Below are 26953 nucleotides of genomic sequence, written 5' to 3' on the forward strand. Positions count from 1 at the left end.
GCTTGCAGCGTATATGGGAACCAGGCATTAAAGATGATCAAACCATGATGCTTTCTATGATCATTAGCTCTATGATCAGTAGCTCTATGATCATTAGCTCTATGATTATTAGCTCTATGATCATTAGCTCTATGATCATTAGCTCTATGATCATTAGCTCTATGATCATTAGCTCTATGATCAGTAGCTCTATGATCATTAGCTCTATGCTCATTAGCTCTATGATCATTAGCTCTATGATCATTAGCTCTATGATCATTAGCTCTATGATCATTAGCTCTATGATCATTAGCTCTATGATCATTAGCTCTATGATCATTAGCTCTATGATAATTAGCTCTATGATCATTAGCTCTATGATCATTAGCTCTATGATCATTAGCTCTATGATCATTAGCTCTATGATCATTAGCTCTATGATCATTAGCTCTATGATAATTAGCTCTATGACCATTAGCTCTATGATCATTAGCTCTATGATCATTAGCTCTATGTAATAATCTTTATACATAGTAGAGATGCAGTAGATCCACCTTCTTGGAACATACTGGTAAATGAGACAACAAAACAAAATAAATTTGTGAGCCATAAACAGTAGATATGGGCTGATGCAAAAAATTGAACTAAGCATTTTGGCGCATTTGAGATAATCAAATCAAAATATTAATGTCTGATTGCCATATGTTAGCTCATAGATGCGCCATATCTTCGCACACGCATATGGCAGTTTATAGGCATAACATGTATTATCCCATAGATATGACATATACTAGCTCATACATATGACATATATTAGCACATAAATATGACATATATTAGCTCATAGATATGACATATATTAGCACATAAATATGACATATATTAGCTCATAGATATGACATATATTAGCTCATACATGTGACATATATTAGCACATACATGTACAATGTAAATATAACATATATTAGCTCATAGATGTAACATACATTAGCATATACATGTGATGCATACTAGCTCATAGATGTAACATACATTAACTCATAGAAGTGACATACATTAGATCATAGAAGTGACATTTATTAGCACATAAATATGACACAAATTAGCCCATAGATATGACATATATTAGCACATAAATATGACACAAATTAGGCATTAGATATGACATATATTAGCTCATAGATATGACATATATTAGCTCATACATATTACGCAAATTAGGCAATAGATATGACATATATTAGCCAGTAGATTTGACATATATTAGCTCATAAATATGACATATATTAGCTCATACATGTGACATACATTAGCTCATAGATATGACATATATTAGCTCATAGATAGGACATATATTAGCACGTAAATATGACACAAATTAGCCGATAGATATGACATATTCTAACTCATACATATGACATTTATTCGCACATAAATATAACATACACTAACTCACACATATGACATATAATAGCACATACATGTAAAATATAGATATAACTTATATTAGCTCATAAATATTACATACATTAGATCATAGAAGTGACATATATTAGCACATACATGTGACATACATAACATTTACCAGACTATTGACATATTTCTCACAAATAATGCGTTAGGCATAAAAATATTTTTGATATTTAATATGAAATATGTTATAGAGCACTTAAAATCTACAGCTGTAGGTTTGTTAGTTGAAACAATCATGGCTGCTACTATACTAAACACAAATGGTTTTTTAAAAATAACCAGAGCATTTTAGATGGTCTCCTGTGGTATTGGTTTCTAGCTGTGCATCTACCATAACACTTTTATTTATCAATAGTTGGCTTCACCGCTGACGAGCTATACTAACAAACTCATTTGATCCGTACTGAATTTCTTACATCAATTTCAGTGAGCCTTAGGCACCTCGTACAACTGAAATCACTAATATGTCTTGTAGAGTCTTCCAAGGCAGCATCAGTTGCAGAGATAGGAGATAAAGGAACTATTGGATACTACTTACATATATTCACTGAAGTTAAAATACCAATGAGTGGATATCTGGTAGCCTGGCAGTATTACATGAAGGCAGAGTCATGTACGTCATATGCTGCTATCTGGAGACATGTAGGCAAAGAGAACTACACACTCATTGCTAGAACTCGTCTAGATCCAGAAGATAGCACAGTATCTGGCGTGAGATTTCAGTTTATTCAGAATGAAGTAGTAAGAGTAGAGAGAGGAGACCTTCTTTCTATTCATGCAAAGAATGCAAGTTGTGGAAACAACAGAGTATCTGTTAACCCAAATCAAGGTCAAACTACTATATCAACACCTGGTTACCTTGGCATTAAAATCGGTGATACAAACACTTATAAGGATGCAATGCGTAATGTTGTCTACAGATTGGCTAGCCCAGCTCTGAAAGCCTATGTTTCAGGTATGACGAGTAAATTGTGGTACATTTTTATTCCTACGGTTTGCTAGTGAGGTGAGTATAAAGCTGATAAATTTAGTAGCAAAAACAGTGTATCAGGTAAACCAAGTGGTGGTCAAACTGTCTCTGGTTACAACAGCAATCGACCTAAACAATATGCCTTTTACAGAGAGAAGAGAGCATAGGCTTCACGTAATACACAAGTAAATATTCAGTCAAATGATGATTTTTGTGTTTGTAATAAAAGCTAAAGACAATATGAATAAAAATGGTAAATTACTGCAGCATGTAATGGTACTAGAATCTTGTTGCGCTAATTTATGGAGCAGGGAAACAAACGGTAAATCGTTAGCTCATGTTTCCATACAATTTTATAGCAGATCGGACTGTAAAATTCAGATTTATTCAAAAATCAGAGGCATTCAAAAACAAACTTGTAACAACAGTTTGTAAATAAAGCAACTACTTTAGTTCAGAGTTAAAAATATTGTAAACATTTATTTTCAACTATTCTGCTTATTTCAGAAAAAAACATTTTATTTTGTTTTTAACTTGTCGGTAATCTAAAAGAACTCCAAGCTGGGATCAATGTTTTTTGTAATTTAATAAGAATATGAATTTACTGATATTATGTTATTAAACTTGGTGATAGCAAGCAAGAAGCATTCATGAGTAAACAGATAATCGTGATTGCAAAAATATCTGGCAGTTTTTTTTTTCAATAAAAGTGGTCATAACTTGAAACAAAAAATGCAAAAATTCACTATATTCAAATTTTTTGCCTGCTTTCTGAGTTAAGCAAAACCCAATAGGTAATAAAAATGGTAATAATTAAAAACATGTTAGCGAATACAAAATAGATCCCTGACTACAATTATATGCACGTGACCTATATTTATGACCTATATTTATCATGGTTATGATTGATATTACGCGAAGAATGCTTTGGCACCTTTCTATAACAATTCTGTTTATCACAGTGAAAAAGATAAAATTTTAATTATGTCTGTGCCCATGTTGCAAAATTTTTAGCTCCAACTGAAATTTCTGTTACAGTTGCTACCAAACCGATCCCAAGTTCTGCTAATTTTTTGTGATCGACACTATTATAATGGTTTTGATAGAAAGTTACAAGCATTCAGATAGAGTAGTATAAGCAAAGAGCTAAGATAAAAATAATGTATAAGTTTAATGTCAAATAACTTACAATATTTACAAATAATTTAGAATATTTGTGTCAACTTCTCAGTACCAAACAAATTTACCAACCAACTGTTTTATTTTTACCATGCTTTAGAATATATTTCCGTGGGGTCACCGGTTCTGCAACACGATTTATCCCTCACTGACGGTCAGAAAAGGTTACAGTTACCTCCTCCTCCTCCTACCTCAGAAGAAAGTGCAGTGATTACTGGCTATAAAATTACATGTTCAACAGATGTCCAAATGTCTAAGCTCGTCAACTGCTCTAATGGTCTGGTGCCAATAACGGCTGGAAATGTTCTTATTGAACTAAAAGATCCTAGAAAAATTTACCATGCAGCTCTACAGATAGTCAGAAACTTCAACACTGATGTACTACCTGACGGTAACCCATCAGTCAGTTCAGCTTTTTGTACAGGTAAGCAGACTAGTCAAAGAACTGACTGCGCTTGGTGATCAATGGCGGAAGGTGAAAAATTGCTTTGCAGGGCGTAAAGTGAGCTCGGTTAAAGGTTGATGATTTCATCAGCAGATTCACAATTTTATAGAAAACTAGCCTAACCAATTGACTTTTAAAAGATAAGCCTGCATAAAATTTTAATTGATTTTATCAGAAATTATTGGTATTTTTCTATCAGTTGCAATTGATTTAGATGTTTGAGGTGATCTGACTGCCAGGCTATTTCATGATTAAAATCGACAAAACTTGATCACCGTTAGAACGCTCCGATCAAACGAAAGTGCGATTGTGACGCCTATAGTTGCAAAAAAAACTGACCGAATAAAAACGAGCAACTCTGTAACTTGAATGCAACAGCCAATAGCAGCTACTGTATAGCAGTGTATAGCTAGTGTACAGCAAAGATAGCAACTACTGCATATCAGTGTATAGCTAGTGTACAGCAAATATAGCAACTACTGTATAGCAGTGTATAGCTAGTGTACAGCAAATATAGCAACTACTGTATAGCAGTGTATAGCTAGTGTACAGCAAATATAGCAACTATTGTATAGCAGTGTATAACTAGTGTACAGCAAATATAGCAACTACTGTATAGCAGTGTATAGCTAGTGTACAGCAAATATAGCAACTATTGTATAGCAGTGTATAGCTAGTGTACAGCAAATATAGCAACTACTGTATAGCAGTGTATAGCTAGTGTACAGCAAAGATAGCAACTATTGTATAGCAGTGTATAGCTAGTGTGCAGCAAAGATAGCAACTAGTGTATAGCAGTGTATAGCTAGTGTACAGCAAAGATAGCAACTATTGTATAGCAGTGTATAGCTAGTGTACCGCAAAGATAGCAACTACTGTATAGCAGTGTATAGCTAGTGTACAGCAAAGATAGCAGCTACTGTATAGCAGTGTATAGCTAGTGTGCAGCAAAGATAGAAACTACTGTATAGCAGTGTATAGCTAGTGTACAGCAAAGATAGCAACTACTGTATAGCAGTGTATAGCTAGTGTACAGCAAAGATAGCAACTATTGTATAGCAGTGTATAGCTAGTGTACCGCAAAGATAGCAACTACTGTATAGCAGTGTATAGCTAGTGTACAGCAAAGATAGCAGCTACTGTATAGCAGTGTATAGCTAGTGTACAGCAAAGATAGCAACTACTGTTTAGCAGTGTATAGCTAGTGTACAGCAAAGATAGCAACTACTGCATAGCAGTGTATAGCTAGTATACAGCAAAGATAGCAACTACTGCATAGCAGTGTATAGCTAGTGTACAGCGAATATAGCAGCTACTGTATAGCAGTGTATAGCTAGTGTACAGCAGAGATAGCAACTACTGTATAGCTGTGTATAGCTAATGTACAGCAAAGATAGCAGCTATTGTATAGCAGTGTATAGCTAGTGTACAGCAAAGATAGCAACTATTGTATAGCAGTGTATAGCTAGTGTACAGCAAAGATAAAAACTACTGTATAGCAGTGTTTAGCTAGTGTACAGCAAAGATAGCAACTACTGTATAGCAGTGTTTAGCTAGTGTACAGCAAAGATAGCAACTACTGAAGTCGTCTTGCCTGTATTTTTCTTTTGAGTGTTTTAGCCACAACCAAGTTTCTTGAAACATCCTGGTAGTAAGAAAACATCAAACATCAAAAACAGTTGTAAATAATAGAAAAAACCAATAATTTTTGATAAAATATACCAAAACTGTATGTAAGTTTTTCTTTAATGAGAAAATTTTTATTTGTGAACCATAAAAAGTGATAATCGTTTTAACCGAATACTTTTAGGACGAAGTCAAAGCCAAGACGTCAACGTCACAGAGCAAGAAATACCCGACAAGAAATCTAAATCAGAAGTTACTGTTACAGTCCTAAGCACATTTGAGGTATGTTTAGTTATAGCTGATATGCATGGAGAAAATATCAGTGACACACCCAGATAAATTAGAGAGTAGTTACTCAAAAGTATTTTTTTACCATCCAAAGTGTACAAGAAGACAAACTTAAAGCAGTATTGATATCTGCTTGAGGCAACTAACTTTCCAGTGTACATCACTCATCATATAATGGCATGTACATATAAGGTGTGTTAACACTTTTAGGATGACGCCTGTGCTAAAGCCCTAAAGCTGACTTACCCTGACAATGATGGTAAATATGTAGATATCGTGGTGGGAAACAAAACAGTTTTCATGGTAACACTTGACCAAGACAGAACATACGAACTTACTATTTATCTAAAGCTAGCGGATGGTGCTGAGATCCAGTTTTGGAAACAGAGTCATACCACTGTATCAGGTTGGTCCTACATGTACACACGCAACAAATGTCTGATATATGTAACAGAATAATGTTATAGCTATTTTCTTAACATTTCTTTAGGTTAGCTCTGGTCATTTTTGGTTGTGTGTTCACTAAGTGAGTCATGGCTTGTACGAGTCAGCCGAGTCAGTAAAAGTCATTTCTAGTATTCTGTCTGAGCCACAAGTTCTTTTGTGCGTATAAATAAATAAATAAATTCTACAGATAGAAACTGTACTGCAGGTTCAGATCTTCTCCAACGCTAAAATAAAAAAACTCTTACCTCTTCAAAATCATCGGAAGAGAAGATTCTGAGATGCTATACGTTACATGACTAGCTCTCCGAATAGTATGAGAAAGCTAGATATGACTTGCTAGCAAAACTTACAGCTTACAGGAAAATGTGCTATTTTGTTAGTGACAAAATGTTCTGTGCTTTATACAAGGTTCTTAGTCATGCTGTGTATATAAGGGTTTTATCTAGGACATGCTTAGGTGTCTGTTCTTGTAAATTGAACCAGGCTAGTTAAAATTCAACACCATAATTTTCACGATAGAAACATTTTTCATGTAGACATGAGGAAGTAATAATGTTGGTAATTGGTTTGTATGTGCCTAAAGGTAGTGAGAGACAAACTCTAGCTCTTGTAAAGACAACTCCATATTGTTATAAAAGGTGCAATGCCAATGGCATGTATACAGGCACTTTGTGACATTTACTACTGGTATAAAAATTTGCCTTAATCAAAGAGTTAATTTTTTGTGGAACAACTTCAACAGACTCGTGTATGGCAGTACTGCCGGCTGATGACGAATACGTAGTAGCTCTGTCAATAAGTTATGTTAGAGTTCTCAGGTTCAACCACCTTTAGCAGACTTACTAACATAATTACTTGTTATAAATACTGTCTAATGACCTTATATTTTTTAGCGGATTCTTTCATTGGAAAAGTGGTTGCTGCCGTTGTGGCTGTGGTAATAGTTTTAACTATTGCTATAATTCTTGTGATCCTATACAGACGGGGCAAATTATGTAACAGGTTAATATCTTAATTTCTTGTAGATAAACTTACTTGAGACGAGAGATACATGTGACTAATTAGCTATTGCTTCCTTAGTACAACAGCATTTGCTGATAAAACTAACTATTTTTGAGTCAGTGCCCTCTAAATACGCATATGATGAGTTTTAAAAATCAAGCGGCAGTTGAGCACCCACAAGCACTATACAACCATGAACCTTTATATCATACAAGAAAAAAATTTTTGATGCTAAAAATGCATACCTTCTAGCCAGAATTTTTGTTATCTTATGTTTTTAAAATGCTTCATTCAATAGAACTCCTAAATTTTCTGTAATAACACCCTGCGTTTACTATTTAGTTCTCATAACTTTACTACATATAGAGGCAACTTGCCATATTAAGTTGAGTTCACAACAAACGCTGTTGCAATGGTAAAGCTTTTTAACTAAAGTTTGAGGAACACTGGCAAAATTTTGAAAGAATTTGTTGGCAAAACTATTGACATTAATCCTACTGCAAACGCTAGTAGCAAATACTTGTACCGAGGCCTTTGTCATAATTGGCTATCTGATCAATCAATATGTTAAACACGCAATACACTAAAATTTTTTAGATATGTTTGTTTTGAAAAAGAGGTGCTCTAAACAATTCAAGTCAGTTCAAATGAAAACTAGCTTGAGCAGTAGTACTATTAAAGGTGTCTACTAAAAATATGAACGGTTTATACTACAAACAGACATTTGGATGTATATATAAATGTTACGAACAATAAATATTGTTCACATCTTTTGTCTCCAGCCTATTTTAAAGAGTATTCATTTTAAGGCTAACTCTTTCAAGAAAATTTCATCTGCATACATGTAAGTGCATGGCCAAACTCTTACTTGCTGTCAAATAGCAAATGTAAAAGAGCTACCACATAGGTTATCTAATAGAGCTACCATATAGCATATGTAATAGAGCTACTGTATAGTAGAGGTAATAGAGCTACCATATAGGACAGATAAAAAGCTACTATATAGTAATTTAATAGAGCTATTATATATTTTAGAACTAGAGAAGATCAGCCGGTGCAGAGTTCTAATGGATTACGTGGTAGGTATTAAAGTTAAACCTGCTCTCTTGATAATAGTCTGAGAACTCTTTAAGACTGCTTTATTAAACTTGGAAATAAATAGAGACTGATTAGTATGTCAATAATTATTTAAAACCACAGATATTTAATAAAAGAAAATTTATAGTAAAAATACAGCAAAATCTGATTTCGTTTAATTTGTTTTATCTAAAGTAAGTCTATGCCGAGTCAATTTGGATATTCTAGAGCCCATATGTTGATCACGTTTGATAATTAACTAATCTTTACTAATCACATCTTTAAGATTATTTTGACAGAATTTGTAAACATGGCAAAACAGCTACAACGTACATGTTGTACACTGTAGCTTTCATAGAAACTTGGTTTAGAGTATTCAACAAGCAACTTACCCATTTTAGGGTGTAAATCATTTTACTGATTTCACTTAAAACTTCACAAACTGATATTTGTGTAATAAAACTGTGTAGAAACAGAGGGTTTGCCAGGTTCATATTGGTAGTAGGAAATCACTTTTTAATATTCTACCCACAAAGTTGGGTACTAGATTATCGGAAGAAGTTTTCCAGCTGTTTTTTCATTCATTTGCAACTGGGCTTACAGTCATGAACTTGATAATATTTATTTTAATTTGATTTATTATTATTCTTTCAATTGCAACAGCTTTTGATACTCAAAATTGTTCATCTGAATTCAATTTTCACGTTAATCATCTAAAAGTTTGAACTCCAATCAATTTATAAGCATGGGTTGGCTTCTGTCGTTATGCTATATATACCCTGATGAGAGTTTTTTTCTAAAATATGACTGTGCCATGTTTTTGATTTGTTTGTGGAAATCATCAAATGATTGTATATCTTTATTAACCACCATCTACTTGATAATTCTTTCACTAGTTACAGAAATTGTTAGCTAAGATTTATATCCTCTTTTTAAAGAGGCCATAAATCCTAATTTTTTAAAGGTGCCTCTACAAGCTCCTTACTGGTGCCTGAAGCAGTTACAGTGACAGCTGATACACACAGATCGTCGGAACATTCTGAAAAGCCTATAGCAGCCATAAAACATGAATCTGGCAGCAACACTAAGCCTAAGTCTTCTGAACATTCTCCAATATATGAAAACAGTACTAGAATAAAGGTTGATAAACTGTACAGCCGAATAGCAGAGGAAAAACTGCGTTGCCCTGATCATCCTTTCCAAGATGAGTTTAACGTAAGCTTAAATATTTCTTACAGATTATCAGGAGGACAAAGTCTATAAAGAATATTTTTCAGCTCAAGCTAAGATTTTAATACAAGAACAATTTTAAACATGAGAAGATGCTGTAATCATCATATTTTTCTGCGATTAATTCTTTTCTTGGGCCTCATATTTATGGAAAACCGAAAATGAGACCATAAATACATATGGGTATGTGTATATGTATATGCGTATATATACATAATCACATATATGTATATATATATGATTAGATTACGTGTATATATATATTCTAGCTGTACTACCCAATCTTGCCCAGGTAATAAAAAGTCTTTAGACGAGAAATTTATTTGTTTTTAACATATAACAACATTTGCTATTCTAAGTTTCAGACTACATATTCTGAGAAAAGTGTTTTGTGTAGTTGAAATAAAACAAAAGAGAAAATAAAACAACTGTAAAGGTTTTCAAACTTTATCAAACAATTGTAACTTTCAAACTTCATTTTATAAGCAAAATGTTTTGTGCAGGTCAAATAAATAAAAAAATAAAACAGTTAGAAAAGAGTTTAAATGTAAATGTGAAATAATTAGCAAGTAATGGCTAAATTGTGTCTGTTTTGCTACGATTACAATAAAAGATGGTTCGGAAATGATATAATTAATACGAACAGAAAAAAAAAATCTTGAATATGTTGAATTAATAATAACAATTCTTGCAAAGAAGTGTGCGTGTGTATAAAAAAGGTTACTGTTCCATTAGAAGCTATCTATCAAAGCTTTGAATATGCCGATACTGCTACCTCTCGATACTGGTACAAATGCAAAAATGAGATATCGTCCTGTTTTTGTCTGACCAAATGAAAAGAGAATGTTAAGGCTCTCCTTTTTTTAAAGAGGTATTACAATTTTCTGCATGAAAAGAATTAGCCTTGACCGCGATATAGCAATTGAACCATACGAAAAACCGAAAATAGAAGTTCAAGTAAACCCGAAAAAGCAATGTGTTTCATAGAGTTGATAGGATTCATAGATTTTCAAATAGTACATCATTTAGCGTGTGCATATACCATACAGTACATATATGATAACGCTTTTGGTTAATAAGTCTTATACATTTATAGCTCGGTGGTAGAGCGCATGGATTTAAAATTTGCGGTTTCAATCTCTGTGAGTTCAAATCCATCAGTATGCGAAGTTTTAATTCCAAGATTTTAAATGTTATAACTGGACGGGCAGCGTGCGTATGCAAATAGCCTATATAGCAATATATATATTTCTCAATATATATATTAAAAAATATATCTATAGATCCATATATATCCGAATATAAATATATATATACATGTATATAAAGAATTATCGCATTGTTTGAAAAAGTGCTCAATAGTGGAACTAGAGCTGACTAAAATCAAATTTGAGTTAAAAGTTGCCAAAATGGCAAAAGCATTTTACTACTAAATAGTTTATATATACGTATATAGATATGTACATATATATAAAAATATATAAAAAGATAAACTAACGTATATATATATATATACGTATATATACATGCATATACAAATATATATGGGTATATATGCTTATATACCTGTGTAGATATATATGTATATATATATATATATATATATATATATATATATATATATATATATATATATATATATATATATATGTATATATATATATATATATATATGGCCTTGCTAACTCTTCGTAGTGGCAGGGTACCACTACGAAGAGTTAGCAAGGCCATACCTAAGAAGCTGTTAGAAGACATTAACATTGCACTGGAGTCGATCTCAACTGGATCAATCAGTGAGACTAATGCCTTAATCTACAGTACAGCAACCGTCATCTTGGAGGAGATGGATATTAAGCCAATGCCAACAAGGCTTCAAGCCATTCCATCCTGGCAGCTGAGGCTACAAAATAAGATCAAGGACTTGCGCAAGAAGGTTAGTAGGCTCAGTGAGAGATCTAACCACAGTTTGGAGCGTCCAAAAAGGGAAGCCACAATAGAAGCTCTAGAATCTGCCAAACAGCGGCTAGTAGCACTCTCGGCACGACTGAAGCGGTACACCAAAGAGCGAGATAACAAGAGAATGAACAAACTGTTCATCAATAATCCATCTAGAGTGTATTCCCAGTTCAAAGGTGAACTGCAGAGGCCAATGTCTGAGCCTCCCCGATCTAGCACTTCAAAGTTCTGGAAGGACATCTGGGAGAAAGAAACCACTCATAACACCACTGCAAATTGGCTGAAGAGGCTTAAAGAGAACCATCAACACACTGTGGCTCAGCAAGGACTCACCATCAGCAAAGATGACATTAAGTGCAGAGTGCAGCGTATGAAGAACTGGGCAGCACCTGGCCATGACATGATTCAAGCCTTCTGGTTAAAGAAATTGACATCACTTCACACTAGAATGGCTAAGCAGATGGAATACCTAATAGAACAAGGTGACCATCCAGAATGGCTGACCAAAGGACGAACTGTGCTTCTGATAAAAGATCCAAAGCAGGGGCCGATTCCCAAAAACTATCGACCAATAACGTGCTTGCCCACCACTTGGAAACTGCTCTCAGGAATAGTTGCAGACAAACTGGAAGAGCACATGAGTCACTATATGACCAGTGCTCAGAAAGGAATTGGGCGCAACACCCGAGGAGCTAAACATCAGTTACTGGTGGATCGGACGGTCTGTCAAGACAGCAGGAGAAGGCAAACCAATCTTGCCATGGCTTGGATTGACTACAGAAAGGCCTATGACTCAATTCCCCATAGTTGGATACTTGAGTGCCTCAGTATGTACAATGTTCACCCTGCTCTTGTGGCATTCATCAAGATGTCAATGACCAAATGGAAGACGGAACTGGAGGCTAATGGCAAAAAGCTGGCGAGTGTACAAATTAAGCGAGGCATCTATCAAGGTGACTCCTTATCACCGCTGCTCTTCTGCATATGCCTAAACCCTCTAAGCAATATGCTGGAGGAGACTCAATATGGGTACCAGTTTAAGAGTGGCACCAAGATAAACCACCTCTTCTACATGGATGACATCAAGCTGTACGCTAACAAAGAAAGGGACATTGATTCGCTAATACACCTCACTCAGGTATACAGCAAGGACATCGGAATGACCTTCGGTATTGAGAAATGTGGAAGGCTAATTCTTAAGAAAGGCCATTCTATGCTCACAGATGGCCTAAGAATGCCAAATGGTACCATAAAAGATATAGAAGAAGGGTACAAGTACTTGGGGATTATGCAAAGCAACATCAACCACGAAGCCGAGGTACGTCACAAAGCCATTACCGAATACAAGAAACGCCTTCGGCAGGTCTTACGGAGCCAGCTCAATGCCAAGAACCAAATCATGGCAATAAATACCTACGCACTGCCAGTAATAAGATATCCAGCAGGCATAATAAAGTGGACAGAGGAAGCCATCAAAGAAACAGATATAGCAACTCGTAAACTGCTGACCATGCATGGAGCACTCCACCCAAAATCTGATACTATTAGATTGTATCTTGATAGGAAAGATGGCGGTAGGGGACTCAAAAGTGTACAGCAGACAGTGAAACAGGAGGAGCGAAGCATCAAAGCATATGCCGCCTCCATGGCCATCTCAGATAAGTTGCTAGCTGAATTTCAATCGGCTGCTCTCACAACAGACCTACGCCCTGATGGTGAGGAAATTGACTGGCACACGAAACCTCTTCATGGTGCTTACCACCAACAAATATCTAAGGTTGGCGATCTTCACCAGACATATATGTGGCTGAACAAAGGAAACCTAACGGCCAATACAGAGTCGCTAATCATGGCAGCCCAGGAGCAAGTGCTCCCAACAAGGCAACTCCAAACGAAAATCTATCACACTAGAGACGATCCTAGATGCAGACTGTGCAAAGATGCACCTGAGACCATCCAACACATCATCAGTGGATGCAGACAGCTAGCAGGGAACGCATACACTGAGCGGCATAATCATGTCGCAGGTATTGTGTATAGAAGTCTATGTGATGAGTATGGCCTTAATAAACCACAACACTGGTGGGAAGCTCCTGGTAAGGTCAATGAAAATGACCGCGCTAAGATCCTCTGGGACTTCTACATCCAAACTGACAAGCATGTCCTAGCAAACCAACCAGATATAGTGGTGGTAGACAAGGAGAACAAGAGGGCTACTATAATAGATATAGCAGTACCCAATGACTACAATATAGCCAGCAAAGAAAAAGAAAAGGTAGAAAAATATCTCCCTCTTGGAGAAGAAATTGAAAAATGCTGGAATGTAAGAACAACCGTAATCCCAGTAGTCATTGGGGCACTGGGCGCAATAACACCGGCGCATAAAATGTGGCTTGCCCAAATACCAACAACAATCAACTCAGGTGAGTTGCAGAAAAGTGCGCTATTGGGAACAGCTAAGATCTTGAGACGAGTGCTCAAACTCCCAGGTCTCTGGTAGGAGACCCGAGTTAGAGCAGAATTTACCACCCATACGGGGTATCCGGGGTGAGGAAACAATTTTTTTTTTTTTATATATATATATGTATATATATAATATAATTTTAGTACTGGCGTGAGCTGTAGAGTGCTCGAAGCATATGCTGAGCTGTCTGTAAAATTGAAGAGATCTTATAAAATGGTAAAATGATTTTATAACTTAAAGTTTCATGTTTAAAACAATCTTCAGATCTAATCAATTAGATCTGAAGATTGTTTTAAACATGAAACTTTAAGTTATAAAATCATTTTACCATTTTATAAGATCTCTTCAATTTTATATACATATATATACGTGTATATACATATATATATGTATATATACATATATATACATGTATATACAAATATATACGGGTATACATACATATATACCTGTGTAGATATATATGTATATGATGAATAAAGAGATGAATGAAAACCAGATGAGGATTGTTGTACAAATTCTAAACAGTCTGTATCAGCTGGTTTAAACAATTATATAAACCCCCCAGGGTAGGTGACGGCTATCATATACATTACACCAGAACAATGAAATATGCCGAATGAAGCCACTTGTAAATTTACAAACATTATGAACAATAGTGGTTATTTTACTGATCTGTTGGTTTCATTTTGTTGTCAAATAAATATAGTTGCCCAATATTGTCACTGTTATGACCAGTCAGTTGCTATTAACAAACATTCGTGATATTAACAGTCGCCATCGTGAAATAGCTTAAATTCGGTTTTAGATTTAGATTTTGAGTATGAAACGTACTCTGCACAGCTTTGCCTGCTGTCCCATCTTATTGGCCAGGTCAAACAATGTGACAACGATAAAAGACTTTGTCATTTTATATTAAGGGTGGCAAAATATTAATCAAAAACTAGGCAAAAAAAGGACGTTGTTCAGGTGATTTTGGGTAAATTATATTTGTTTTTAAGTATATACTATGACCTCTATCAATCTCGAAACTGGTAAAAATAGGTAATTTGAAGTATTTCATTTTTCATGGATTCTAGTATATCGCTAAAATTAAAGAGGGAAAGAGAGAATCACGTGTTAGCTGGTTAGAGGTTTTGTTGTTTTGTACTACTAACTGGAAATTAGGTATTATCCGCCATCGACGCATATAGGCGATAAAAATCTAAACCTGAAAATCTAACAAGGCAACGCGTCCGCCTCGCGAGACTTGTGTTAGCCCCAAAACCCAAGCTAGCACTATTCTAACAGAGCTAGATCATTGAACCCCGCCCATATGACAACCGTCGCCTATTCTGTGGGGCTTATATCATTGGTTTAAATGCATGCCAACAAGGTTACCACACTTAATTTCATTAAAATGCAAATAGACAAAGAGTGGACAACTGCTGGACAGTTGAATGCTAATCGGTGCTTTCTAATATTATATTGTAGACAATAAGCAATGATCAGCTGCCATTTGATGAAGGTCGGACTGCAGCAAATGCATCAAAAAATCGTTTCAAAAACATCACTGCGTGTAAGTTAGCTCAATAAGATTTACCTAAAGCAAATTAATACCAAATATACGTAGTCTATTCTTTGTATTTTTTGTATTTTTGCAAAATGAAAAAGCTAAAAGAACCTATGTATTTTAGTCAATGAGACTCGAGTGAAGCTGAGAGTGACTCCAAAACATCCATCTGACTATATTAATGCCTGCTATATAAAGGTATGCTATCTATACAATACTAATGCTTGCTTTACCTGAGTCTAATAGTTATACCGTACTTCTACTTGCCATATAAAAGTATGTATGTTATGCTACATTTATGGCTGTTAAAAAGAGATAATAGTGAAATGTAGAAATAAGCAGATGTCATAGCTGCCTATGTAGATGATATAGTAAATATCTAATATGTCTGACAGTGTTACACACATATACACAGAACATCAAAAACTATGTATGATAATGATTGTTTCAGGACTACGCAGGCGAAGTGAGGTATATTGCATCACAAGGTAGGTTTCAATACCAGATGCTAATTGGTGTAAGAACCCTGTAGGTACATATTTAACTCATGAGTGGATATTATATTTTTATAGTATTTAAACTACTATGCTGACAGTTTGGTACACTATGAGAGTTTATCATGTGTAATCAGTATGTATACAATAATTTTACGATGAGGTAAGGTAGTTCTGTGATGCAGTTGGTAGGGTTCGTGACTGTGAATCAGGATATTAGAGTTCAATTCCCGTTTTGTGTAATACTTTTTCTATCGCTTTTAGCGTGGCTTTGGCCAGATGGAACAATAAATGAACGTATTATAGTTAAGGCTTGTTTATGGCTAACTAATTAAAATGCAGAGTTTCTTATATCAAGTTACTTCACAGTAGGTAATAAAACACTACAAAAAGGCATTCAAATAATCTTGCTGAATGTGCTCCACGGGTCTACAGACAATGCCGTGTTTAATCTACTCAGACTTTCAACAAAAAGCTGCTCCTTTTACAATTCTACAAAGCATTTGACAAATATATGTTATTATTGAATTAATACCTGCAGGACCTAAAGACTCAACTCTTGTTGACATGTGGAGAATGATTCACTGTACAAAAGCGAAAGTAGTTGTCATGGTTACGAATGTCATCGAGGTTGGCAAGGTATGTCACAGACTAATACAATGCATAGCATGACAATACTTCCAACCCCTCTATAGCGATGTATATATTTTTAGTCGTTGTACCATCAATGATAGAGAAGCGTAATAAAACGTTTACAGCCTTTATGTAGATTCTACATGTTACGGCATCCATGAACAAGTTCTGTAAACACAATGAGTATCTCTTAGCTTAAGTTGTACATGCAATACAACTAATCAATTTTATGCTACTGTATTATTGTAAAAAATTGTTTGTAAGCTCACAGATTGATTATAGTCTGATTGCTCAATAACAAAGATTTTTCTGAGTGCAGTGAGCAGACTTTAGAATGATGTAGCTAGAAGTAATTGTGGTTGGATGACCTTTGTAAGACCTTCATTGGTCTTAGTGTGATCGGAACCACTGACCTGCTTATCATAAGTTAACATTTTCACCACTGAGCCATGATTGTTTCTTATGAACTGTTAACATTTATATCATATTACATACAAACAGACATATAAATACATATTATATTTTAAATTATATTACAATTGATTATTAAATTACTTGTAGAAAAAATGTTCTCCTTATTGGCCTGAAGCTGGCACTGCCAACTTTGGAGAGTACAAAGTTACTTTGCTTGAAGTCACCAACTTTTGTTTTTACACAATCAGAAAGATGGAGTATTCTACAGAGAATGTAAGATTTGAATGTTGAATACCTTTGTATTTATAGCCCACATTTTCCTGTAACAGGTTTACTTCACTCCATTTAAAATGTAAGCTTAAACAACCAACTGATAATGAGACACACTCAAATGACCAAAAAGTAACTCACACTGTTTTTAGGTTTTAAGTATAATTGAACTGCTGCTTGTGTAGCACTCACGCATGTAAGAAGTAAGATACCTCATGACTATCTAAACTTTCTCATAGCACTGTTCTTTATACTCTCTGTGTGCTTCATTTCTCTGGTTTCTTGCAATATTAAGCAATAGCTAATAGACATATTTAGAGGTAGCACTTATGACTGGCCCAAAAAGAATCTCGGGAATGTATTCTATTTCTTTGTCTTCAAACTGCAATGTTCGTTGACATACAAACTCTTAGAACTACTTTAGCAGATAAACGTCTGCTGATCAAGAAGGATGTTGCGTGTTTAGCTGATTTATTGAGGAGCATTGTAATTATCAACAAGTACAAATTGACAGTGTAACTAACTGCTTATGAAGTCACATGCTTCAAACATTGAATCTAATGGATATTATTGAGAGAACTGTTGATAACCTTGAAAACCCAACAAAACTTGTCAAAGCCCTGATTTTTTTTAGGATTATAATCCCTGACCTCTCTGACCTCTCTGGCTTTAAGTATAATCAAGAGGCTGGTCTTGTAACACTCGGACGAGTAGTTGTTAAGATATCTGATGACCTCTAGCTGAACTTAAGTGTAGAGCTGTCTTTTCCTTTCCCCTTATAATTCATTTCTCATGACCAAAATCCCTGACCTCTCTTATTGGCTTAGCTGCTGATCATCTGCATGGTTGTTTATTACCAATATATTAACTTTGTGAACACAGATGAGTTGATGTGTTTTTAAAAAGATGCTTTATTAGTAAAGTGGGATGGTGTTTATAGAAGCGCATTACTTAGGCAAGACTTTGATGTAATACTTTGTTTAATAGTTAAACAACTCCCAATGATAAAACTTATCATTTACATTTGGTCCAAAGTACTACTAAATATAATATTGATTATAGGAAAAAAATACTGTCACTCAGTGTCAATACACTGAATGGTATGATCAGGATATTCCGTCTGCCGCTGGCCTTCTCAGCTTCAGAGCTAGAGTGAAACAGGAAATAGGTGCTAGCACTGCTCCCCTTATTGTGCACTGCAGGTAAACATGTAGACTATAGCATGCTTATAACAGTTTTTGGTTCTAGTAAAGAATTTAAACTAACACATGCAAAAAAAGTCTTTGGTCCTGGGCTAAGGATGAAGTGTCTTCCTCCGATTTGAAATAAGTTTAAATACTGGAAAGTAGGACTACCAGAGAGGCCAACAGGCTCAAATACGTCTCGGGTGTTTTCGCTCGTTTGTTAAAAGCACTTACTCTTATTTTTAAGCATGGGTTAACAACTTCTGTGCTATATCATCAGCTGCTAGAAATAATAAATTGTATCAAGCAATAACACTGAATCAGGTAAGTACGGCTTCATAAAAAGTTGTTTGATGAATTTAGACTTTTATCAATAAACATAAAGGTGCAGATTTTTGAAAATAACTTTTAAACATTAAATTTTTTATTCACAATGCTACAATAGAAAAAAAACATTAGGTGAGCAGAAAAAAAGCATAGAAACGGTATTTTCTACTGCTGAATTTTAAATTTCTTGTCATTAAAAGACATACATGTAATGTGAAAACTTGGACCAATAAAGTAGTTAGACCAATAAAGTAGTTAGACCAATAAAAAGTTAAACGCTTAGGCATATTTATATTTCAAGATACAGACAAAGTCATGCTAAAATTAACTACCATCTATGAAAAAGGTCAAAAGTTTTACTGATAACAATAAACTTCTTGTTTAAATTATGGTGAAGGCTTAATTTTTGAGAAATATCTTTTTAATTAACAGTGAACACTTGATGCTGTCCTAACAGACATTATAGAGATGAAAACTATGCCATATTTCTTGTTTTACAATTTGTGTGAAATTTTATCACAGATAATAGGTTATGTCTGTAAACATATGGATGAGTAGTTTTAGTTTTCCTGTCAACAATAAACTGAGCCTATGCCTCTAAGGTAAGTTAATAATAATATATAGTACCTAAGAAACATTAGTTTGACTAATGACATTAGTTTGATATTAGTTAGACTCTATTAAAATAAGTCCATGCATAGTCCAACTGGTGTACACTTTTATTAGCTAAAAATAAATCCATTTGATTAAAGTGTGAACCATAATATGAAACTTAAATAAGGTGTTCTGATGCTGTTCTCTGAGCTTTATGCGATATTATATTACTGATCTATCAAGCTGACACTCTTACATATTTTATGAATAAGAAAGTGCTTATTAAATCCTAAATTAGCGTTTTAGAAATTGTCAAACTTGCAGAAGATTCATTCTGTTTAACTACATTAAGAAATTACGGTAATAGTGATAAAATGGTTGACTAAAAGAAGATTATGTCCCATCTATTCTTTCCTATGCAATAAAACAGCACTAGCTCACCTGTTACATAAAATTTTACAAATTAAGTTATTATGTTTTTTATGATTGACTCTTTTAGTTATTTCATTGTGCTAGTTTTATTATTGCATTTTGAAAACATTTCTGGTACCAAGAAGTCCAACTTGACACCTTCCCTCACTAATGTTGTTGCTAATACTGCTGATACAATATTTTAAATTAATACTACCATGATATGGATAATAAACTGTAGTTTTATTTTGATTAATTTTACATATTAAAACTTAATATTGAATTTCATGTAATTTTAAATAACAAGAATATATAAAATACTCGAAGAGCATGAAAATGGCTACAACAGATAGCGATCCCTGAAGCTGAATTCATTATGTTGTTTGCATAAATACACTACACCGATAGCTTTAATTTAAAGGAGTCCTGCAGAAGTTGTAGTTTGAAAGGTGCTGCTCATAGACATGAAATAAGCCATAGTCACTTCACTTATTCATTGTCACAACATTAGCTGACTAACCCTACGAGTATATAAATACATATTGTATGTCTGTGGCATACAGGGGATCTTTGACTTCTTAGGACTGAGTGAAAACCGAATTTCAGTTCATGTCGGAACATCATAAATAAATTACTTTATATGCACTGTACTGTAGAGTATCGTACAAAGGCCAAGTGGCTCATGTATATTTCAAAATTTTTTTTAGATAAGTTTATACTGTCTAATTTCATTTTCATGGTGATGACCTTTCTTTTCTCTGATGCACTATCATTAGAAGACTTGGCCTTAGTCTTTGAAGCGATAACACAGAGCAAAATATTGAAAATATCAAAAGTGTGAGAGAGAACCTGCTTACTCAACCAAAATAATGCACATGACGTAAGATGGAATGATACTTATATGGTGTTATATACTTTTATAGAGTGCATTCATAGATTAGGACCATTGCAACTTGAGAATTCTCTGTATAACCACTTCTCTTTCAAATGTATCAATTTGACTGAAAACAAAATTGTGATTAAGTGATAATTTAGTCTCTACCAGTATCCAATCTATTCTGTTACACATCTGAATTTATTAATAACTTGAATTATATATATGGTATATGTAAACAGTCTATAAAAGTGGTTTGTGTTTGCTTGTAGTGCGGGGGTAGGTAGGACAGGTACCTACATAGCCCTAGAGAATCTCATCCAAGAGGCTCATGATGAGAGGATGAAGCCCAAGTCTGTAGATGTAGTTGCGTGCGTAAATAGGCTGAGACAGGAAAGAATGTTTATGGTTCAAGTCCCAGTAAGTTCATAACACTCACTTGGTAAAAGTATGTTTATTATTTGTAAATAATATAAACAGAAATACAAATTTTATGGTAGGTAATTATGTTCCTAGAATGTAAAGTAGTATCATCAGCCACAATGGTTCTGCGCTGATGAAGGCTTTTACCAGCTGACGACCTTAAAAGTAATTCCAACAGCAGAACTGCTTGTAAAATAATTTTCAGTAAACAGTGACTTTTGTACTGTTGTCTTTTACTGATTAGTTATTAATTTTTATTTAAATTTTTACAATAAAAATATAGTACAGTTTGATAGTAAACTTTTATATGCCAATAAAACTCACATGCACAATGCACTAATTAGACAAAAGTTTTCTTAAAGTTGAGAACAATGAGATGATCCATGCATGGTATCCAAAAAATCTTATGTTACAAATCTATTAGCTTTGAATGGATACTACTAGCTTTGAATGGATACTACTAGCTTTGAATGGATACTACTAGCTTTGAATGGATACTACTAGCTTTGAATGGATACTACTAGCTTTGAATGGATACTACTAGCTTTGAATGGATACTACTAGCTTTGAATGGATACTACTAGCTTTGAATGGATACTACTAGCTTTGAATGGATACTACTAGCTTTGAATGGATACTACTAGCTTTGAATGGATACTACTAGCTTTGAATGGATACTACTAGCTTTGAATGGATACTACTAGCTTTGAATGGATACTACTAGCTTTGAATGGATACTACTAGCTTTGAATGGATACTACTAGCTTTGAATGGATACTACTAGCTTTGAATGGATACTACTAGCTTTGAATGGATACTACTAGCTTTGAATGGATACTACTAGCTTTGAATGGATACTACTAGCTTTGAATGGATACTACTAGCTTTGAATGGATACTACTAGCTTTGAATGGATACTACTAGCTTTGAATGGATACTACTAGCTTTGAATGGATACTACTAGCTTTGAATGGATACTACTAGCTTTGAATGGATACTACTAGCTTTGAATGGATACTACTAGCTTTGAATGGATACTACTAGCTTTGAATGGATACTACTAGCTTTGAATGGATACTACTAGCTTTGAATGGATACTACTAGCTTTGAATGGATACTACTAGCTTTGAATGGATACTACTAGCGTTTGTTTAGAATGCTTTAATTGTTGAAGAGTTGCAAATTTACAGTTTGAAAGAGAGAGATTGTAATAACAGAACTTCAGCTATAAAAATATTTAAACCAAAAAAAAGAAGCACCTTATTAGGTAGTCATGATGTTAGTTTCTAGTATCTGATGTGACTAATTTATGGAGATGAACTTTTGAACTGTTTCACCGGGGTTGCTGCTTTAACCATCTAATCAGTTTCACCCTTTTTAATGATTTTAGAGTAGTGTTTATTTAGTTAAAATGTCTCAAAAATAACAAATAAAATATTTTTCTGTACAATATAACTGAGACTATAATTCTATTACTACTTTGTTTTAGTAGTAATTGGTGAGCATCCTTTTGAGTCAGCCATGTGTTTCGAAATCTGCTCTGTCAAACTGTAAAAACAACAAAGTTTGTAAAGTTTTTATTATTTGATTTATTGCTTGATTATGGTAATGAATAACAGCGAATATATTATTTATACCCATTGATATTAAATTTTGTGATTTTACAGGAACAATATCTATTCCTGTATGAAATGGTATCAGAGGCCCTCTCTTGTGGTGATACATCTCTTCCTTGCGAGACTTTCTCTCAAACGCTGAGCCTTTGGAGAAAGGTAATAATCTAGCATGCCTTTCAGAATATAAACCCTTTGTTAATACTTCAAATTTAGAACCTGATATTATAAAATATTTGCTGCAAACACTTTATTCCTCCACAAAGGATCCAACTACTTTTACATATAAAAAGGATTTACATATTTACATAAAAGAAATATTAGCAATTACAGTTAATTTGCACTTACAAGTAGCTGCAATGGCAAATAATTCTAGTGCTTTACCTACCTTGAATTGTTTGGCTTCTTATAGTTATATTTTCTTGAGAACATAAGCTCCGCCCTTCCTTCTTGGGGGCCGGGATGGCCGGCTTCTGCCAGGTCGGCAGCAGATTGGCCTCTGTGGTATCGGCTCAGTGCCTGGCTGCTCCACCCTTTACTGGCTGGCAGCCGGCCGGCTGGCTTTTGGCTGGCTTTGTCTCCTTGTGGCCCAGCATGGTTTTTCCTGCCTGGGTCCAACGGAGCCAGGTTGGTATCCTTTGGCCCGGCTCAACTCTGACCCCGGTTGCCTGTATCCATCAAACTATTTAATGTTTTATACAGTAAGCTCCTTTAATTTGATTTTATTGAACTTTGGTTATATATAGTAAAATAAGGTGTATAAACAATTTATCTTTAATAATCTGCAACCTCTGGACAGATGATTAGATGACCAGGTTTATCAGCCAAGCTATTCAAGCTAGTCAAGCGCAAGCTGTCATTTAACCAACTGGAGAATAGCAAATGTTATTCATTACCACGTGTAGTCTCTATCTTACAAAAGTTGCTATTTTCAGTGCGTGTTTTCTAGCATTAGCTACATATGTTGCTATAGGCATATTTGTACTATCTGTAGTGCTGATCGATACTTCATCCAACTTTGTAGTAAGTAATTCAGTTTTTCTGAACCTTCCATGCTTCTTAACTATTTCTGTATGATAACTGTTTGTATTTAGAGAGAAACAAGTGGTGAATCTAAACTCGCTGAACAATTCAAAAAACTTAGCCTAACATCCAAGGACATCCCCAAAACGATGTATGGAGATTCAGCAAGTAAAGAAAACTTACATAAAAATAGAGACACTAACGTACTTCCTTGTAAGTAATGATGACTCAGTTATTAAAGTTGTTTGTGTGTATTAAATATTTTTGTTACTTGCCACAATTTAGTTCCAATATAAAAATGGTCTTTAGATTTACAAATACAAACTTCTATTGCACCGACATTCTAAGATACTAAGACATACTGATGTTGCTACTCGTTTTACAAGACAGACGTTTGGCTGACGTAATATCAAAAGTGTTCATTGGGAAGTATAAAGCAGGTTCTTACATACACTAAAAACTTTTTCGACTTTCCTCGCAAACTCAAATTGTTGCAGCGGTTAAGAAACATACTTAAAGCTCACAACTTAAAAAGTTAAACTACAATAATTTACCAATTGTTTTGGTAAATGGTGAATTTTGTTAAGCTTTCTAATTTTTACGTTGGAAACAGTTTTCATTATTTTGGCAAAATATTTGCATACAATAGAAAAATATCTACTGACGCTAGCCTACTTACGAACATTTGTGTTACTAGCAATGGTGCATACGGACGGTGCAGTGCGTATATCAAAATTTTTTGAGTAGTGTAGGTTTTCGCTGCTGATACTGACGCTGAACGCTGTGAGCATCCGCCCAACATCCACCAGCATTAAGCTTCTTCTGCCCAGTTCGTCATGGATTTTCCAAGTGTGTAGACATATTTCCAGCGCATTACGAACTTTGCCATTTTATTGTTCATTATTTCATGCATCCATTGTTCAATAGGATTGGCTAAATGTGCAGGGAAGCATTTCTTTGACAGTATTACTGTTTCTCTCCAGTTATACACATCTTTATAGAGCATATTGTTTTATTATTATCAAGTGTTCTTTAAATGCAGTCCAAACCAATATAGGTTACTTATACAAGCCTTAGACATACTTATATATTCCTTAAACATACGGTCTGTAAAAAATAACGGACTTGTGAGACAACTTACGAACAAAGTTGCTTCATGAATGGTCGTTTGGAACGTGTCTTGTTTGTAGATTGGGAAGCGTCTGAATTTTGGCTAGCACAGTGCCAAAAAAAAATAAAAAAAAAATAAAAAAGCACGCAAAAATAAAGCTGTTCAGAAGTCATGCGATTTTACTAAGATGCAATAACTAGAAGCATTAAAAGCATACGAAAATATAAGTATGATAAACTGATGACAAACTGTCGATTGATTTAATTGATGATTGACGTAATTGATAATAATTTACAGAAAGACAGAATGCATGGTTGGAAGCAAAAGAGGCCTAAAGCGAAAGTTTATTATATATGTGGGAGAAGATAGAACTTGAAAAGTTGATAAGTTCAAGTACCTAGGAAGTTTTATAAGGAATGATGAAAAACGTTACTCAGAAATTAAAAAAATAATGGGAATGGCAAAATATGTCTTTAAAAAATTGGACAAGCTAATGAAAGACAGGAAGATGTCTATGCATGGAGACTAAACTAAGAGTGGTGAATTGTCATGTTTACTCTATCCTTACATATAGCAGTGAGCATTGGACAACTTCAAATCACATGGAAGGAAAAGTGGAAGCAGTGGAAATATGGTTCATAAAGTGAAAGTTTAGAATATCATAAACGAATTACATCACAAATGTGGAAGCATTAAGAAGAGAGAAGGAGAGAAACTTAATACAAAATCAGAAAAAAATAGCTGGAGTTTTAGGGCACGTTATGCAAAAAGAGGGTATAGAGAACGTTCTGATAACAAGAAGAATTGAAGGAAAACAAAGCAGGAGCAGACGCCGGATGACCTACTTGAGAAACCGAGAAGCAAATGAGTGGCGACTCAACTACCCGAAAGAGAGAGAGAGAAGAGGTATCAGGGCAAGCTTTTTTGAGAAAAAGGAAGAGGAAGTAGTAAGAAACCACAGTAGTCCTCACAGAACATGGCGCTTCGAGAAATAGAGAGATAGAAAACTACGTCTTGAATCAAAGAAAAAAACTATTGTGATTTGTGCTTGCAAGTTGTGCTAAATGATTAACAGGATGTATGCCATGTGAAAATGTTAATAGATTAGCTTCTCTTGTAGTGAGCAAAAGTCGTGTGATCGTAAATCAACCTGAGGGAGACCAGACTGGCTACATCAATGCTGTCGCATGCAACGTAAGAAATAAGCCATGTCTCTACAATTTAAACAGAACGCAAATTGTATAATTCTGTTTTGATATAGGTATTCTAAAGAAGACTTTTTTGCATAATTCTTCAACCAGCTAAAAATAAAGGATTTAGGCACACTAAGCAGCTAGTTTTAAAAGTTACTATGAAAAGCTAAACTAAAATCATATGATTTGATGACTGAAATAGCTACCTCTGTGTGCAAACAGTTTCATAGCAAGTTCATCACTTTTATGTTCTCTGACTCAAGCTAAAACAACATACCAACTTTTTAAACCAAAAACAAGCTTTTTTATAAAAGCAGCCATCATTCTAATTTGACTTTCAAAAACATTTAAATATGTTAATCCAAAAATGTAAAGAAATTCTTATCAGCTTTTAAAAAATACTTTGCGGTAATACTTCTATCATGCTAACACAAACACTGTGGGTTTTAAAAATTGCAGGAATGGTTTTATGATGCAAAACGTAAAAAGGGCATGTATTTTTATAAAGAGTGGCCGCGGAATTATGTGAAATCAACTAATTCACTAAAGACCCTTTTGCAACATAGAAAATTTACATATTTCATAAAGTTTTACAAATAATGTGAATAATCGTGGAATTTAAAACTTTAAATTTCACTGTTTAAACAAAACTGTACCTCAATAAACTATTAAATTGCTCAAGCTTGAGAAACTCGCAAGTA

General features: G+C 34.4%; 1 protein-coding gene across 1 annotated transcript in view; it reads left to right on the forward strand.

Moving 5' to 3' along the window:
• Positions 1-2316: 2316 nt before the first annotated feature.
• LOC137400008 (receptor-type tyrosine-protein phosphatase epsilon-like) overlaps positions 2317-26953 on the forward strand; it is a 29674-nt gene continuing 5037 nt past the window's right edge. The window contains exons 1-17 of the mRNA XM_068086296.1: positions 2317-2407; positions 3702-4025; positions 5857-5954; positions 6171-6366; positions 7301-7409; positions 8445-8488; positions 9451-9701; positions 15610-15694; positions 15813-15886; positions 16140-16176; positions 16724-16821; positions 17377-17502; positions 18562-18701; positions 21162-21309; positions 22980-23084; positions 24020-24161; positions 26180-26253. Coding sequence (XP_067942397.1) covers positions 2353-2407; positions 3702-4025; positions 5857-5954; positions 6171-6366; positions 7301-7409; positions 8445-8488; positions 9451-9701; positions 15610-15694; positions 15813-15886; positions 16140-16176; positions 16724-16821; positions 17377-17502; positions 18562-18701; positions 21162-21309; positions 22980-23084; positions 24020-24161; positions 26180-26253 — 2106 coding nt within the window. The 5' untranslated portion in view covers positions 2317-2352. The remainder of the gene's footprint in view (positions 2408-3701; positions 4026-5856; positions 5955-6170; positions 6367-7300; positions 7410-8444; positions 8489-9450; positions 9702-15609; positions 15695-15812; positions 15887-16139; positions 16177-16723; positions 16822-17376; positions 17503-18561; positions 18702-21161; positions 21310-22979; positions 23085-24019; positions 24162-26179; positions 26254-26953) is intronic.

Source organism: Watersipora subatra, chromosome 7 (genome assembly GCF_963576615.1).
Source record: "Watersipora subatra chromosome 7, tzWatSuba1.1, whole genome shotgun sequence".
Taxonomy (NCBI): Eukaryota; Metazoa; Bryozoa; class Gymnolaemata; order Cheilostomatida; family Watersiporidae; genus Watersipora; species Watersipora subatra.